This window comes from Henckelia pumila, chromosome 1, assembly GCF_033568475.1.
Source record: "Henckelia pumila isolate YLH828 chromosome 1, ASM3356847v2, whole genome shotgun sequence".
NCBI classification, from domain to species: domain Eukaryota; kingdom Viridiplantae; phylum Streptophyta; class Magnoliopsida; order Lamiales; family Gesneriaceae; genus Henckelia; species Henckelia pumila.
This window is the reverse complement of record NC_133120.1, coordinates 93,719,103-93,737,870: the sequence shown is the minus strand read 5'-3', so window position 1 is coordinate 93,737,870 and position 18,768 is coordinate 93,719,103. Positions and strand designations below refer to the sequence as shown.

At 33.4% G+C, this 18,768-nt stretch overlaps 2 protein-coding genes across 4 annotated transcripts; both read left to right on the top strand.

Annotated features, from left to right (window-relative positions):
• The first annotated feature begins 8,127 nt into the window (after positions 1 to 8,127).
• On the top strand, positions 8,128 to 15,061 carry LOC140879280 (serine/threonine protein phosphatase 2A 55 kDa regulatory subunit B beta isoform-like). 3 transcript variants are annotated; one of them, XR_012149391.1, is made up of 15 exons: positions 8,128 to 8,629; positions 10,153 to 10,256; positions 10,357 to 10,455; positions 10,592 to 10,711; positions 11,144 to 11,341; positions 11,474 to 11,565; positions 12,321 to 12,439; positions 12,732 to 12,855; positions 13,018 to 13,141; positions 13,737 to 13,805; positions 13,903 to 13,994; positions 14,080 to 14,157; positions 14,268 to 14,338; positions 14,420 to 14,884; positions 14,970 to 15,061. XR_012149391.1 is itself a non-coding variant. In XM_073282963.1 (14 exons), the coding sequence occupies exons 1-14, from the start codon at positions 8,512 to 8,514 to the stop codon at positions 14,554 to 14,556; spliced, it is 1,542 nt and encodes a 513-aa protein (XP_073139064.1). In that variant the 5' UTR covers positions 8,128 to 8,511; the 3' UTR covers positions 14,557 to 15,061. The 3 variants fall into 3 exon arrangements, 2 of the variants coding, with proteins under 2 accessions (XP_073139064.1, XP_073139058.1); XM_073282963.1 differs by having other exon boundaries at positions 11,144 to 11,338; positions 14,420 to 15,061; XM_073282957.1 differs by having other exon boundaries at positions 14,420 to 15,061.
• An 832-nt stretch (positions 15,062 to 15,893) lies between these two features.
• LOC140875294 (uncharacterized) lies at positions 15,894 to 17,407 on the top strand. Its single transcript, XM_073278948.1, has one exon. It carries the CDS (start codon positions 16,536 to 16,538, stop codon positions 17,187 to 17,189), a length of 654 nt encoding a protein of 217 aa, XP_073135049.1. The 5' UTR covers positions 15,894 to 16,535; the 3' UTR covers positions 17,190 to 17,407.
• Positions 17,408 to 18,768: the final 1,361 nt, after the last annotated feature.

Sequence of the window (18,768 nt, the reverse complement as noted above, 5' to 3'; positions counted from 1 at the left end):
TCAGAAACAAGAATATACCAATATGATTTAATTTAGCATATTCTCCTTAAATTATAAATTAGCAAAACTTCAAAAAATAATAAAACACTGGAGGGTATGCTCATTAAAAATCAGCGTTGTGATCAAAAAGAAAAAATTATCCAGTGTTGCGGGTTCGATCCTCGTGTGGAGCATATTTCTCATTAAAATATTTGGGATATGCTCTGGAGGTTGAACCATGTTGTTCCCTCCCTCAGGTCCCTGCCTACTCGTGCACATTTCTCGATTTAACACCCGTATGAACCAATGAATCTATGGCTCATGTGGGATGAGATTTCTTTCGGGATCGACTTTTTCTAAAAAAAATAAAAAGAAACTTAAATTTAAAAGTCATAAAGCCCTTTGTTTGAGAAAAAAAAAGAAACTTAAATTTAAAAATCATAAAGCCCTTTGTCTGACAGTCATTTATATTTTGTGAGCAGTTGGAATTTAATAATAATCCTATGTTAAGCAAAGACATTGCATTGAATCATTGATGTGACAAATCAAATATCCATCCATTAGTTAAATAGAACTGCACCAAGAACGTGAGCACAATTTAGTGTCCATTCTGTAAATTTTAAATATAATATAAATTTACATCAAACATATCTACGTTTTTTAAAAACTGTATTCTTTATCTAATAATAATTGTCTCTTTTATTCTTCTATTCTTTGAAATTTGGTTTTAGTCCTATAAATTTTTTTTTCATTTTTGACAATTTTAAATAATTATTTTTTTTGAAAGTATTAATGTGACACTATACACACAACACACATTAGTTCTATGTCTGCACGGAATCTATACAAGCTAAAATTGTCATAAAAGAAAAAAAAACACAAAGATAAAGAAATAAAACTGAAATTTAATCACATAAAAAACCAAAATCGTACATACATATAAAATCAAAAAATCAATTTTTCTAATACAATGTTTGTGAAAAATTTATTGTCTAAGTTTGAAAAATTTTGTCGAGAAAAAATTGATAAATACTTTTTAAAAACTATCTAAAGACAGCTTAATTTAACTAAATTGGGCACACAAATGGCATTTGAACCCAAAATCACATGAAAGCAAAAAAAATTCTTGGCCAAACATATCAATGATTCATGTCCCCACCAAAACTGTGTTTCACATTGTTGTAAAAAGACAATGAAATCTTCACCTTTTTGGAAATCAAATGAAATTATGACTTTTCTCTGTGTCCGGAAAGTTTTGTGAAATTTAAGTCTTTTTGAAAAAAAATATGATTCCTCAGTAAAGACAATCTCGCAAAGTATCCTTTTTATAATTTAGTAATTTACCTTGCTGGAATCTATTTTCCCAACTTAAAAAAGTTGTGCATATATAAGAAAATATTGAGATAACACATTTAGTTTGAAATCACAAAGTCATCTTATATGTATTTTTGAAATATTTTTTTTCAAATAAAGTACATATATATTTTTAAAATTCAAATGCAAGATGTAAACTGATGTGTAACTCTCAATATATATGTATCATTTTTTTCTCGATCACGGTATAACTCTTAAAATCATGCTAGATGTACATCTAAATTAACACAAAATATGAAATTTTTTCTTTTAAAAAAACAATAGAAAATAAAAGGAAAAAGTTCTAAGTTCTAACTGGATTTAAGGGTGCTTGTGTAATTTATAACACAAAATGTAAAATTCAAGTCAGTTTACATACTGTAAAAAAATTTGAAATTCACAAATATAATACATCAATATGAAAATATTAGCTACACTTTTTAATATGAAAAGTATTATTTATTTATTATATTGCATTTTAAAAAATTCTAAATTAAGATTAGAATTTAGAGCCAAAGGGTGAATTTAAATTTGAAAATGAGCATTTAATAAGCTGAGCTGCCAGTTCAGTCGTGGTGTACTACGCACCATCCCCACAATTACATCTACTCTACTCTTGAGCAGAAACAATCATACCCATAAACGCCGTTATCTACCACCGTTAAATTCCCACGTAATTTTTTTTTTTCAATGATGCTGCATATTTATTTGACAAGCAATTGAGCCTAAATAGTAAATTGTTCACTCTTCATAAAGTTTTAAGTTTGATATTCAAAATATTTAAAACTTTGAAATAGTTCTTTGTAACTGTTAAATAATTCATTATGAAATAACGAGTTTAGCTTTGTGGATTTTCATGATGAGAAAGTATGTTCTTTTAAAAATAAAAATAAAAATAAAAATAGAATGAATTATAAATGATATGAATCAAAAATTATTTATTTCTATTATTAAGCATTATATTTATGTTTTAGTTTATTAATAATTAGTCTTTGGAACATAAAAATCCTAACTTAGTCTCTGATTACAGTGTATAAATGAATGCTTAGCTGTCATGCTACCGTAATTTATTTTTATCCTCTGATATGACCGCGACTGGACGATAGATAATAATAGAAATCCTGGTAAGATAAACTAATATTCAGTCAATAATCTTAAATAATATGTTGTATAATATCTAAATTTTCATAATTTTTTTTTTAAAATTGAGCAACAAATTGAGGTCTACAAGTTTTATAGATATAGGAGAAATAAAAATCTACATCGAACGGTCAACTATCTCTAAGAAACTCCACCAAATATCCCCTCACTTCAAGTAAGTGGTTTTTTTTAATCAACAATCATGAGTTCGGTTGTTCAGACTAACGTAGGGGTGTTCATTCGGGCGGTTTGGACCGAATCGAACCGAAATTTCGGTTATTCGAAAAGCCAAACCGAAAACCGAACCGAATTGGGCGGTTCGGTTCGGTTTTTAACCGAAATTATTTCGGTTTTTTGGTTTTTTTTAAACATTTATTTTTTTGAACTTTTCTCTAAAAATCGATTTTTTGAAAAAAAAAATTTAAAATAATTTTTTTAGAAAAAAAACTAAATATTTTAGTTATTCGAATGATTTTTTGGAAAAAATTAATGTTTAAATCAAATATTTGTGATTTAATGCTTCGAAAAATATATTTGAAAATAACTGCACTTAGAACAAAAAAATTGATAACGTTTTTTATTTCAATAATAATAATTTATGAATTTATAAAAATAATGTAATATATAATGCAAATATGTGTATATATAATATAATAAAATAACTTCATTAATTTTTTATTATTTATATTTCAAAAAATCAATATTTTTTAAAATCACTAAATGAATACATTTTTCAAGTTGAATCAACAATTCAAGTATGTTTCACCAAATAGATAAGTAATTAAACCAATTATTTTTTTTAAAAAAAAAGAACGAATGATGACTTTTGTTCTTTCAGTTTTTCAATAAAATTAATTTTATGGGCACACAATATTGATGTACATATTAATTGATTGATTTCAGTTCGGTTTGGTTAACCGCGAAAAAAATCGAACCGAACCGAACCGAACCGAAAACCGAAAATCCAGAAATCCAAAAATCGAAAACCGAACCGAATTTTCGGTTTCGGTTCGGATCGGGCGGTTATCCGAACCGTGAACACCCCTAGACTAACGTGTTTTTCCGGACTATCGAATAATATTTGGCCTGATATATCTTATTAGTCTGATTTACAGGCGGCAACGGTATTTAAAATATATATATATAAATTTATCTTACCATATTATATTACATCAATCCCTAAGAAAAACTGTCATAGTAAATTTAAGTGTTGAGACTAAATTGTCTTTTTTTTTATATAATAAATTATCATGACATTTCACAATCAATATTTGAATATAATTTCATAACTTTGAAAATTCAAAAACCTAAATCAAATTTGAAAATCCTACTTACCCACTTCTTAATCCACAAATCCACGTCGAATTTGCAAACCACTAGCAATTTATCAACTTTTTTTTTCAACCGTCTTGCATTTCTCATCGTCTTATGTAATAAATTTTATTTATCATTTTTAAAATTATTCTTACCTCACTTTATTCTAAAATAATATTTTCTATGACACCGTTTGGTTCGAGTATAAATAGTCCATGTATAACTTATCTTATCAAATCATTCGTTCTTCTCATCATATTATTTATCTATCTATTAATTATTTATTTTACATCAATCAAATAATCAATCATTTATCTTATATAAATCAAATTATTAAATTTAAATTAATATATTACCCCTATAAATAATATTATTCATATTTTTTTATTTTTAAATAGACAAAATATTAATTTATTATTTTTATATACAATTTAATCAATCAAATCAAAATCAATTCAAATCAACTATAATCCATCAATCAAATCAATTACTTTTATTAACTATCTTTTTTAATTATTTTTTATTACATTTTATTATTTATCCTATCACACGAACCAAACAGTACCTATGTATATTATCACTTCATCTAAATTCTATTCATTTATATTTTGATAGTTGTATATTATATATAACACATGCATGGTGTGTGCATAATTGCTAGTATAACTCAAGTAAGGGAACTCGTTATTTATGAAAGTCACTAGATAACAAAAATACCTGCTCTAAATTGGCTGGGCATAGGAGGGACCGGAATATCATTATTCAATGCAGATGGGCCTTGGTTGTCCCTTATGAACTATGGCCCATTATTTTTAGTGGTCCAATAGTAGACCATCCATCGTCCTGGCTCCTGCCAATCATTTTTTTAAAAAATTAAAATTAAAATTAAAATATTACTATTTAAATAATATATATTTTTTGAAATGATATTTAAATTCACACGAAATGCCTTAAATTTGGGAATTTTTTATTTAAAAGATGATTTTTATTTGTTTGACTTCGCCACAGGTCCCTACGCTAGTACGCTTAGAAACAAGGGCTCTACAAAATACAAATGGGCGATATAACATAATTGCACACGAGTGGGGGTCCACGAAGCAAGGAAAATTGGTCAACTTTTTATTCACTGTACTTTGAAATTTATTTTTTAGGCGGGATTATTAAAATTTATAGGTAGAGACGAGACGAGTGGACTTTGAAGGTTTTGATAAATTACTCCCATCCACATTAAATACAAATATCGTAAATTTTTTTGATCCGGTTAACTCGGTGAGCTGTAAAAGAGGAAAACTTTTGTGCGTTAGTAGTATTGGATGAGTAATCTTTTGGAAGACTGTAGTGCATCAAGCTACTGACGTTATGTTGTTTGATATGGTTAACTAAGTGAGCTGTAAAATAGAGACATCAGACTTTAACGGTAAATATTATCTTTGTTGTGGACATGATCGATAGTAAGAAAAAGATAAGATCGATTTTGAATGGATATGACTTATGAGACAACATCAGTGGTAAGACACCATCTCTCCCTGAACTCATGTGTTTAACAACTATACACATTTGCACTATCATAAGTATAATAAAATAAAGAAGTGTCCTAGTTAACACCTATATTTGTTGGCCTATTGATAAGCTTTTGAGCCTAACTGTCAGTCTGTCACGCCCCGGGCCTAGACCCGCACCACTGCACAATGGGACCATATAGCAACTACTCCGTATTCGTTCTTGCTTTATGAATATGATTAACCAAGTTGCTATAAAAGTTCATTGTAGCCCATTATAAACTTTTTTCACGTGGGACTGGAGTCTCACAATCATCCCTCTTTCAGAACGCGACGTCCTCGTCGCGACCTGACCTTCGATTCACTAGCACTGAGAATCTAGAGGTGACTCGATTCACTAGCATTGAGAATTTAAAGGTGGCTCCCGTCATGTAACACTTTGTTCCGTAGGTTCAAGAGGTCGCTCCCACGCACGTAGCACTTTGTCCCGTATTGCACTTATTTCCTGGGGTTCCTATTGATGATCGTCTCTGATACCATTCTGTCACGTCTCGGGCCCAGACCCGCACATAGGAGACTGCACAATAAGCCCATATAACAACTATTCCGTATTCGTCATCGTTTTACGAAAAAGATTAACCAAAATTGCTATAGAAGTCAATATAGCACATCATAAACACATTTTAAATCCTTAATTTTTTTTCATGTGGGACTGAGGTCTCACACTAACACCATTCAAATCAAACATAACAAACCGATGTCGTAATGAAATCGAGGATGTTAATTATATGATATATACATGCGATAATACCCTCAAACTATGTTGGTACCAACCGAATATGATATTATTTATTTGAAAATTTTAAAATGTTAGTTATATGTGTGTTACAGCCGAAAGTATGAATTTTCGGGTTTTTAAAAATATGTTTAAACTAAATGTCTTTTTTTTTTTTTTGGGTATGAACTTAAATGTCTTGTTAGAATGTCTGAAATGAGAAGGAAGAGATCATAATATTAATTCCTATCTGTCTACTTTTATTATGTACACATGATTTTCAAATGAGCTGCCCTACATTCCCTTGACATTATTCCCATCAAAATTCATTCATCATGCGCCTTATCCTGAGGACCTCCACACTTAATCCAAATGTCCTTTTCTCATCCATAAAGTTGTTCAAAAATTCAAAGACACGTACTGAAATTGAAAGCAAAATCTTGTTTGAATCTGATCTGGGCCGCCTATCTAACTTGTTGCTTCGTTGGGCCTATACTTTTTCTAACAACTCATTCGTAGGCCCGATAGCACTTGGGCTTTGTTAATCCTGAAGCAAGCCAAGCCCATACACACTTGCACCAGAGATTTCATTCATCACTGATGACACACAATTTAAAAAAATGAAAAAAAATAAATCGAAACGAGTAAAATTCAATTTCTGCGACGAAAAAAAGAAATTAACAAAAGTAACAAAAAAGACAAAAAGGAAACATGTAATATTCACCTAATCCACATCACAAAATTCATGCTCGGGTTGCGACTTGCTGAAAATGCCAACTCTATCCTCGCAATACAGCAAGTAACTCCTCCGCCAAATTCATCTGACCTCATGCATAAAAACAAATCCGAAAAGTAACCACAAGGGTGTTTTAGGTCATGTAACACTCGACTTGGGTCCGAAATTTGTAAGAGGGAGCACGTGGGATTAGGGCTGGGATACCGAGTTAAAATATCGATTTTTCGGCATACCGTACCGAGTACCGAACGTTATTTTAAATATAGACATTTTTTTGGTATATTAAATTTTTTTTGGTATCTATATGGTACCAATATAAATTTTTTTCATACCAACATTTCCGAATTTTGATATCGGTACCGGTATGAATTTTTTTTATGCTAATATTTTTTATACGCTATACCAAAAACCCACCCTACATAGGATACGAGGCCAAGACATCCCCAAATTTGTTATGCTGTGATTAGCCATCAACGGGAAAGGGAAAATCTAGTGATCCGAATTTTTGCAAGAGGTTAAAGTTAATGTTTTGATCAATGTAATGTCTTATATAATAATATCTTATCCTTTTATTAAAAATATATGTCAAAAATAATTTTTTTTAAATCACCTGAGAACTTGTCGCCGCTATTTTTCGATGCACACTGACTAAAATTAAGAATTAACATAACAGTGTGCAAACCACACTAGAGAAGTAAAAAAACAAAGTTACACCTCTCTTATATGAAAATGATTCTAAAGAATAGATCATTTGCTCATTTTTAAATCATAAAAGGTCTATTTATTTAAAAACCAGTGTTTTACACTAATACTTGTTGAACGAATGATCATTCAAAAGATAATAAAATTGTCTTCTAATGACCTCTAATTATATAATCGACCGTGAACATCGACGTAAGCGTTTTTATTATTTTTATTTTACAAAACTTGGGAAAAAAAATCCAAATTAGTCCCCACCCATCAGCGAAATAGCGAGCAAGCTACTGCATTATGAACGCCTAAATGGAAGATAATTAAAAGTGCAATAACATATATAAACTCTATTTATAATTAATTAATAATATTATAAAAAGAGTAGGAAAAATTAGCATTTTTAATATTAAATAAACTACTACGATTATTAATTAAGGGTTGAGTTGATGCTACCGCAAGGTAATGCCCTGCATGTGACACGACGGTTCATGATTGATTTAAATAAGTGAACCCTACGTGAGATCCACTAATTTTGACCCATCATGGAAACGATTATTAAGAACAAAATTATTTATTTATTAAATAAAAAAAGAAAATAATCATATCTCATATATATTTTCCAAAAACGAGATGTTTCATACAATATTTCCCCATTTTCTCCCCAAACTCCATGGCTATACCATACGATACAATACATACACAGATCTTTATATCTATAGACGGAGAGAGAAAATCTGAATCCTAAATAATTTGTACTAATCGATGTTGTTAATATTGCACGCCCTCAATTGTTAAATCTGAATTCAGCGCCCTTCATGAAGAAGCCGATGCACCGATCTTTTTCTGACGGACCCTCCAATCCCAGAACCTAAGCCAAGCCCCACCCGATCGAGTTTTGGAATTGTGTTGTTGTTTCTTAATTTATGTTGTGAAATTAGGCGGTGCAAATTTAGTTGATTTGTTTATTGTTCATTTCCTTTTTATTGCTTTTGGTAATTCGATTCATCGATTTGTGAGGAAGAATGAACGGTGGTGATGGTGGAGAGGCAGCGGCAGCTACGGCGGGTCCACCAGCGCCGCTGGAATGGAAATTTTCTCAGGTATTTGGGGAGAGGACGGCTGGCGAAGAAGTGCAAGAAGGTAAATTTGATTAATGAGTGTTATTAATTCATGCTACGATTCGGATCTTGTTGTAGATTTTCGGGTTCCAGTAATTTGATCTGTTTTGGGATTGTGCGTCGAGTGGGAAATAAATGGTTTTGCGCAAATTATTATTTACTGTAATTGTATGAGTTTCGGTGGGGAGTTTCAGCGAGTGATCTGCACGTTACTGTATTTAATCAGTTATTTTGGGGAAGATGGTGTTGTGGTGAACTTAATTAGTTCAGTACTAGTTTGATTCTGGAGAATATTACTGCATGAACTTAATCCTGTGTCAGGAAGAATGTTAATAAGTTGAGGGTTGGATCTCTTTCTTAGATATGTTACTCTACTTCACGATGATCTTGTTTTCTTTAATCTGAGTTTGGAGACAACTCCCCCACCTTTTGTGCTTTGAACTTTGAACTGCAGTTATTAACTTTATATTGAGGCAAAGCTGAGGGTTGGCATGTTTACCCTCTGCATGCAGTGAGAAAGTTCCTCATTGCATGTTTCTGTAAGTATGTGCAGACAGTTGTTGTCTTAGTAGTGGGCATTAATGTTGTTTATCTGAAACTTTTTAACCAAATGATCAGGAAATTCATTCAACAAATTGGAAATGAGCCGTCTGCTTAATCTTTTTGTCCCATTTGGGTCATAGGAAATCGATTGTGGCGAGACATGTCTTGAGATAACACTAGTATTCCAAAATGAGACAATCCATCAGTTTAATGACGTCGTACTTTACAAATGTTGGCCCGTATACGTGGCTCTATTCAAACATGTCGTGTTTTGCTATCATCTAAGTGGGTAAAAGAAAAGGCTTAAGAAAGTCAATTTCCCATTCCAAATAAAAAATTGAAAATTGGCACATTTTTGCCGGTTATTGCGTTTATTAAATTTAAATGTGTTTGAGTAATTATTTCTGTTGTTTCTTATCTTACATTGTCAATGTGAGAGGAATCATTGATTCTAATTATTATTCTAAACTATCATACTTTTTATTATCAAATCTCCATAAGCACTCTATTACTGTTCTGGTTATCCTAGAATACTGATTTATGAATGTCAATGATTTAATTCATCTTGGAGTGGGATGTAGGCTATATACTAAGTCCAATCCACATGAATCAGGAGAAATGATAAGTCCCTAATGATATACTAGATTTGGCTTGGTTATTGAGACGTGGAAAAGACCATCCTATTTGTTCTGTCCCATGGACAGTATACTTGTGGGGAATGAGAGGCATTATGACGATGATTCCCCAGATTGAATCCTTCTTCAAAGTTTAGTATCTTCTCAGTTCTCACATGTATTTAGTGGCTTCGGAAATGGCATCGTTCTAGTTTGAATTTGATGTTATTGTCCATGCAGGAAATGGTGAATTCTGAAATGATTGATTGCTTAACTTAACGTGTCATTATATTTTACTCTTCAATTCTACATAGATAGCAAAAGATGATAGCATATTAGCATCCCCTCTCAATTCTGATACATCGTGTATTTTCCTTCTAATATACAGTTGATATCATATCCGCGATTGAGTTTGACAAAACTGGCAACCACCTTGCTACTGGTGACCGCGGTGGAAGGGTGGTTTTATTTGAAAGGACTGATACTAAAGAGGTTATGATCCACATGTCAAAGGATTTTATTTTGTTGGTGATGTCGTGTCTTGCTCATTTGATTTTCAAATATTGTTTTCTTTTGCAAATGTATTTTTCAGCATGGAAGAAATCGAAAAGATTTAGAAAAAATGGACTTCCCAATAAGTCGACATCCAGAGTTCCGTTACAAAACTGAATTTCAGAGCCATGAACCAGAGGTCTGCATAATTCTTTTCCCCCACTGTTTCTCATACACCATACCCATGAGATTCTCAGTACAATTTTATTTTAAGTTTGTGGCTTTAGTTGTAGCTATGATTGAGATTTGATGCATGCACTTGCACATTATTGCAGTTTGATTATTTGAAGAGTTTGGAAATTGAGGAGAAAATCAATAAGATACGCTGGTGCCAGACAGCTAATGGAGCTGTCTTTCTTTTGTCAACTAATGACAAAACCATAAAGTTTTGGAAGGTGAGATCTAGAATCCCCCTTTTCTGGTAATTTTGTTTGGAAACAAAGAGAAATATTCCATTTTAATTGTTCTAAGTAATCTTTGCGTACAGCTTTAATTGAAACTTCAGCCATATGTGTATCAATTAAGTATAGTACTTGGTTCTGAACATATAATGCGCATATTTCTTAATGTGTGTGCGTGTCTTTAATGTACCCACCAAAGCAGTGCAATAGCTCTCAACTTTTGTGATCACCAGTTGAATTTCTTCCTAGTGTACCTGAACTGAAATTGTTTTTTCCCCTTTCTGAATCTAAAGAAATCTAGTTATGCATATCATACTTTAAAATAATGATCCTTTGATTCTTCAGGTTTGTATTACTCACTTCATTCCCTCCATACATTTCTGACTATATTACTTTAAAGGATTTAAACGTTTCTTATTTGGGCAGGTTCAAGAAAAGAAAGTTAAGAAAGTTTCTGAGTTCAATGTCGATCCTTTTAAAGTTAGTAATGCTGCAAGTTCTAGTGTGTCTTCTAGTCCTAAGCAGTATCTTTCTAATGGGAGCTATCCGGATCGATCTCAGAACTCTTCAAGAAATGATGGACTGTCCTTGCCTCCTGTCAATTCACTGAGATTGCCTATGGTAGTTGTACTTAACCGAGCTGAAGTTTTACTTGAGGAATTGGGAATATCTGATCACACGTTTCATGTGATTGCCATCAGTATGAATTCATTGCGTTACTCATACCTGGTAATGAATTGATTGTGTTAATTTTAGATTACAAGTGGTGAGACCAGTCTTGTTGCAAGATGTAGGAGAGTTTATGCCCATGCTCATGACTACCATATCAATTCAATCTCAAATAACAGGTGAGAAATAAAATATTATCTTACTGTGTAGATGTATTTCTGTGGATTCTTGTTCCCTCTTTTCGTTTATCCTTGTCTAGAGTCGGGAGAACCTGAAAACTGAAGCCGTACTTGGGGTTTTATTTTGGATGATGTAAATTCTTCATTTGGCTGCGAAATAGGGAAGCATTATCAAGAACAATTGGACCCACTCTTTCTGAATATTAAACAATCATAAACTCGTTATTGCCTTATTTTCCGCTAAAAATAGAATTCAAGTGGCCTCTTTAATTGTGGAAGCATTATTGAGAACAACGCGGGACTGGCCCTGCAGAATGTTAAACAATGACCAACTTTGTTACTGCCTCATTTCCCCCTAAAATTATAATTCAAGTGACCTCTTTAATTGTTGGATCATTCTGAGGATGATAAAAATAACAGCGGTTCATGATTTCATATCCCGTTGGTACTTAAAAATTGTCGCTCACAAGTCGGCTATTCTAGTATTTATCAATTAATGAATGAATATCTCAGAAGCTTTCTCAGGTAATACCTTTATATTTGAGTTGTAAAACTTCTCTGCTCCTAGCTTTACTGTATGAAGCTTTAGCTTTTTATGCTCGACTGCATAGTATGCCCCAAAACTACCACATGAACTATATGCTTCCGAAACATCACCTAGTAAAATTTCACGTCTTCCATGGCACTCCCTTTCTCTTTGTTTCAGTGACTTGAGTTCAAAATTTATGACTAATTTTTTTTGCCATGCTTTTCAGTGATTGTGAAACATTTATATCAGCTGATGATCTGAGAATAAATCTCTGGAACTTGGAAATAAGCAGTCAAAGCTTCAATATTGTTGACGTGAAGCCAGCAAATATGGAGGACCTAACTGGTGACCTATTTGTTTTATATTTTTCAATAGATTTTGTCTGGTACTATTATTTTATACTTTTCATCAGGGTGGTTCCGAATCTCAATCACAACATGTTTATTTATCCTTTCCAATTCTGAACGTGATTTGTCATCTCTTGTGAAAACAACTAAATTGCTTGAATGATTGGAAAATATCTTTACCTTCTAAATTCATGAGTGAACAAATAAGAATAATGTGGCAAGTAAACAGATCAAATCACCATAAAGCCAATGTCGAACTGGTTGTATTGACTGATGTTTGCTTATTGCAGAGGTGATAACATCAGCAGAATTCCATCCTACTCATTGTAATATGTTAGCATATAGTAGTTCAAAAGGATCCATCCGTCTTATAGATCTGCGGCAATCAGCTTTGTGTGATTCACATTCTAAACTGTAAGTTATTTAGTTTTGTACTCGTAAGTGGTTTTCCTGATAAATTTAAATTCTGAGTTGTTTTTCTGTCCCTCAACAACAGTTTTTAATTTTCAATTTTGATTTACTTTTCTTGCAAATGCTCCAGAATTAATGAGCTAGTAACGATCTGTTTGTAAACAGATTTGAGGAGCAGGAGGCGCCTGGTTCGAGGTCATTTTTCACTGAGATAATTGCCTCAATATCAGATATTAAGTTTGCCAAGGATGGAAGACATATTCTTAGTCGTGATTACATGACCTTAAAGGTTCTATCCTGTGATACTGTCTACACCTTCACAAGCATGTTGTTAGTTGTCCCATTGGTCAAAAAGTTCGCTGGTTCTTATTCTGTGTTGTATGCCTTAAGTCTTGGTTGGTTCAACTGAATCACATTGGATGTACCTAGGCATCATGTGGCAAGTGAAACATGCGCTCTGAAGCAACGAATAATTTCTCCAACTTTAGAGTTCAGGTGTTGGAAAAAATTTCGCACGGGACGGGTGATTTCTTAGTTTCGTCCGGTCATTAATTACTTGATTATTTTTAGATAATAGTAGAATGAGTAGTTATGATTTAATAGCATGAAATTAGAGCTGAGTGTTTAAAAGTGGCTGTTCTCATTTTGTTGTAGTAAAACTTTGAAAGATTATTTCCCAACTCCATCATGACCATGAAGGTGGGAAGCAATCTATGTCATAATCTTCAATTCATCTGTTCCACTATTTTGCTGTTGAAAATTTTCTATCCTGGGAAGAATATCCGTACTTTCAGCTTCTTTGGATTAGGATCATAGAACATATTCAAATGTCTTTATCAGTGTCAGTTTTGATATTGCTGAGTATTCATGTTATCTGGTTTCAGCTGTGGGATGTCAATATGGATTCTGGTCCAGTAGCAACTTTCCAGGTTCATGAATATTTAAGACCCAAGGTAAACCGAACGCCAGCCAGTTGACCTGGGGTCGCTATTTTATTTCTTAATACATGTGTTGCTGAGCTGATTAAAATATTATTTTGATAACTTCCAGCTATGCGACTTGTATGAAAATGATTCTATTTTCGATAAATTTGAATGCTGCCTCAGCGGTGACGGTCTTCGGCTGGCAACTGGTTCTTACAGGTATATTGTCCAGTTTCTGTTTGGTTGTAATATTAATATTGCTTTCTTCTTTGTCCATCTAACAAAATTCTTGTCTTGATTTCAGCAACCTGTTCCGCGTGTTTGGTTGTAGTGCGGGCAGCACTGAAGCAACCACTTTAGAAGCCAGCAAAAACCCGTTGAGGTACTTTTATCAAGTCTAGATTTGTCAAGTTGGTGAAACTTAAGTTATGCCATCGCCGTACAATCTTGCTTATTATTTGTTTAACACAAACCACTCGATCGCATTTTCAGAAGGCAGATTCAGACCCCTACAAGACCTGCCAGATCCCTGAGCAGTAGCATTACTCGAGTTGTGAGACGAGGTATCTTTATTTCCCTTACCATCCTCTTATCTAAACTTTCTTTGTGAAACTTGACTCACTTTTTTGAGTTCTATATTACAGGCTCAGAAAGTCCTGGAGTTGACTCCAATGGAAATTCGTTTGATTTCACCACAAAGCTCCTTCACCTTGCATGGCACCCATCGGAAAACTCAATAGCCTGTGCTGCTGCGAATAGCCTGTACATGTACTACGCATAAACCTCCATTTTCAGGAGATCACGCACCATTTTGGGTCCACCGTTCAAGAACGCACCATTCAGCAAATCAAGCATTGCCCTCTCACACCTGTATATGAACATCCGATGCTGTAGCATGCGGGCCTCAAATAGCTCTGCGAAGGAACCATTGCCTTTGTACCTGGAAGCGACCCTCCATCAGTTCACACCCTTTCCACTTCACCCAACATGTTCCCTTCATTTTTTTGACGTCTTTCCTGGAGAGGAAAGGCAGTACTGTTCTGTTCTTTCTATGTCAGGGTTGAAGTTGGGAAACAACGGATGTAATTCACCTACGAACAAAACTTAAGGTTGTCTTGTATTGTCCCTAGCTTTCCTCTCTTTTTATTTTTTATTTTTAAGGTAAAGATGTAGTTTTTTTAATTTATGGAACAGAGCTATTGCTAACTTTTGAGAGGTTCAAGTTCACGACCTTTGAACGGTAACCTAATGCTTTCCCTACTATTTTTATAGAGTATGTTTTTATATCTTTGTTTTCATCTTTTTAAAATTCTCATCAGATTTCCTTTCTTGAAGCATTTAACTTAGGGTTCCACTATTTTGTATCTATTCTATATTATAAAGGATGAGTATGTTAGAGTAACTACCATCTTGAGGACACCAAAATTACACTTTTCTATCCAATATTTTACTAAAAACTTCATTGCTTCTAGAGAAGCTTAGGGCAAAGTAACCATTGCAAAACAAAGAACGAAACTAAGGTAACTGACAAACGTTAACCACTTATTTTCCTTGAAAATTCTTTTCTATGACTGCTGATCTCATGTTTAAGGCACTAAACTGGACCCTTGTCACAACTTGTTTAAATGTCCATCCACTCATTTGGTTTAAACAATCTTATTCATCGCTTCAAATATGTGGTACCCCGTGTTAGGATATGATCATAGAGCAGACGAGCATGAAACGAATGTAAATATCTTTAACCGATATTAGTTCATTAGTAATGTGTATGTTTCTTGTGAGATCGATCTGGTCTATTCATGTAGTGAAAAATAATACTTTTAAAATAAAAACAATATTTTTTAATGAGTCGGGTCGGGTTCGACAATTGTTTCACAAAATTGACCCGTAAAATAATTTAATAAAAGTTTTTTTTTTTTTTAAAAAAAAAGCTTTTTTGATTAATAATTAATCCATTATTTATTTTTCAATCATTTTGTATTTTACTAGTAATCAAACATGAAAATGGCCGTATAATGCATAATGGATGGATTAAAAATGACTCCTCGATGTATTTGGAGGGACGAGGTTAAAATGCATGTCCATATCACATATGAATTTCAAATACACTTAAAATATGTGTCATTTGAAATACATTTTAAATGTATTCTATTCCTACCACCAACATGAAAGAATCAAATCAAATAAAATAGTTAGCAAATGGTCGTCTACGAAAACACACACACACACATATTGTGAGTAAATAAATAAGCTATCCGCCAGCTCGAGAGTGATTGCACTGTCAACGATATTCCATAATTGTATAGTTTGCGATATCTGACAGTCTCTGTGACGTGGAAGTTTCACAAATAATTCACTTACAATAAAATCAACAAACCCCAATATATCTGTCTCATTGCCTCAACTCCCCCTTTGCTATTACCTCTCTTTTCTTGAAATACATAAAATGAAATTCTTCATATGGAAATAGTTGACTCACCGGAAATTCAAGCTTCTATATCAAATTTATCAATGAAAAACTAAACCAATCTCCTGCTCTTAATCCAAGAATTTGCGTCCGATTTTGTTCTTGATTGTTCTGTTCAGTGTTCTGTACTCGCCTTCTTCCGAAAACCCTAATTTTACACCATTTTCCTCCCTGATTAAGCAGACCCACCTCGAATTCAATCCCAATACTCGATCTTTTCATCATTTCCTCGTCGCTGTTAAAACCGACCCGGATAAAGAAATCGTCCAAGAACCGACCTTTTCGATCCAAGAATGCAAGACCCATCGCTGTATTCTCAGATCAGATCACTGGTACAGCCGCAGCCACAGTTCCCAGACCAAGAACACTTGAAGTGCCCGAGGTGTGATTCCGCAAACACCAAGTTTTGCTACTACAACAACTATAATCTCTCCCAGCCACGCCACTTTTGCAAGAGCTGTAAAAGGTACTGGACTAAAGGCGGCGCGTTGAGGAACATCCCTGTCGGCGGAGGCTCCAGGAAGAACACCAAGCGTAGCTCCTCCTCCTCCTCCGCATCCGCATCCGCCGCCTCACACAACCATCAGAGCAAACGCCCTGCAGCGTCGGCATCAGCATCTTATAACAGCAAAATTATACACGATTTATCAGAAATTAAAGAGCCATTGCCTGTGGAAAGGGATAACTGCGTGGGGCTTCAGTTTGCTAACTCGCTGGAGGTGAGTGGTGGTTTCGGCTCGCTGATCTTGGGGTCGAGTGGCGAGCCATTTGCCAATTTTCTTGATGGAGCCAATGGGTCCAGCTTCCAGTTCAAGGACCATTTTGGAGATCCGGGTCCGGGTCATAATATGGATCATCAAGTTGGGATGGAAAGTGGGAATGGTAGTAGTAATAATGGCAATGTTGGTTTCTTGGTTAATGGTGGCAATGGATTATGGCTCGCTTGATCTCTTGTTATTAATTACACCAAAAGCTCAAAGTGAGTTAAGAAATTTATTGAAAAATGCGAGTATCTTCTTCTTCTTCTTCTTTCAAGAAACTGCTTTTCACTGTATTTTTGAAGTTGTTGATGCAGAATGTGAGGAATGTAAATTTAGCAATATTAAACTATAAATTATAATTTTGTCTTGAAAATGTGTTGGGCATATTCAAGTGATGAATTAGAGTTATATTTGAGAAATTAATTTCATTCCCTTGACATCATGAAATCGAGTTGCAAGTTGCAACACATGGAATGTATCACTTGTCGAATAGTACTTTTGATGAATATCGTCCATCGAGTCGCAAAGTTTGATCTATTAATGTCAACACGTTTTGCTTCAAAAAGAAATCATCAGAAAAATAATATCGTCCATCGAGTCGCAAAGTTTGATTTTTGCCTGATTAATTGGTGAGACATAAATTGGTGTATATTTGGATTGATAGTTGGGTCGTGGAAAAAGGAAATTGTAAATGATAAACAAATATTGGTGGAAATTGATATATATATATTTTTTCACCCGATGTAATATGATCAAATTTATAAGTATGTCTCGTAACATGGATGTTTTTATTTTGTTTGTTTTGTTATCGAGCAATTTATAATCATACGTTAACTTGTGATTATTTTTCAGCTTTGGTCTTTTTTCGTTGTAATGTCCATCGTTGTGTCATGTGTGTTAATTTTCAAAGTAACGTGACTTGAAAATACTTCAATGAGAAAAATGCTAAAATAGAAATATTGCTATTTAGTGAACTAATACCGTGAATTAACCGACAATATGATCATAATGAAAGACATGTAACTCATCTTTCAAGAAAAAAACATGTAACTCATAAGATATAAAAAAATATGTTTTCCCATGAAGAGTATGTGACCGTAAGTGGGATGCTAATTAGACTGGGAGTCTGACACTACCTCAACATTTATGTAAAAGTTGAGATTTATATATCAATATACGTGGAGTCTAATATTTTGTCAGTGGATTTCACGTGTATTGAAGATTCATTTTTAAATAGATCATTGAAGTAATCATATATAAGTAGGATGTATTTTTTTGTAATGTAGATTTGATCCATTGTCACGCTACGAGATATTTGAATATCGAATTTGTGTTGCCTTGTCACTAGATGAACATCAAGATTCGGATCCAGTGATGAAAAATCTCATGTTTCGCTGGCATGAGGATCGTGTGATATTTATTTGTGATTTGTGTGGAATGGGTTGGAAGTTGGGAACTCGAAGATTTGGAAAATCATATTAAGTGTATTTTAGTACAATTTAACTCAATTTTGTTCTTGAAAGGACAAGACATAATCGAACTTTTCTCCTCTGTCTTAAATATTTTATACAACGTATGATCTTCACCTTTTTGTATGATTCCCCTTTGGTCTGGTATTGGTCGGTAAAATTTAAATTTTTTTAATTGGAAAAATCTTGTTTTTTTAATAGTTTAACATGGTCAAATTTCTTGATTATATTATATCATATTATATTAATGAGATTGGATTACTTTGATGTTGGGGTGGGTGTTTAGTGGTCCAAGA

Bases quoted from the DNA above. Each gene is read 5' to 3' on its own strand.
- LOC140879280 (XM_073282957.1), top strand. From the start codon at position 8,512: ATGAACGGTGGTGATGGTGGAGAGGCAGCGGCAGCTACGGCGGGTCCA. The intron at 11,566-12,320 runs GTGAGAAATAAA...CATGCTTTTCAG, and splicing joins AATTCAATCTCAAATAACAG to TGATTGTGAAACATTTATAT. The intron at 13,806-13,902 runs GTAAACCGAACG...GATAACTTCCAG, and splicing joins ATGAATATTTAAGACCCAAG to CTATGCGACTTGTATGAAAA.
- LOC140875294 (XM_073278948.1), top strand. From the start codon at position 16,536: ATGCAAGACCCATCGCTGTATTCTCAGATCAGATCACTGGTACAGCCG.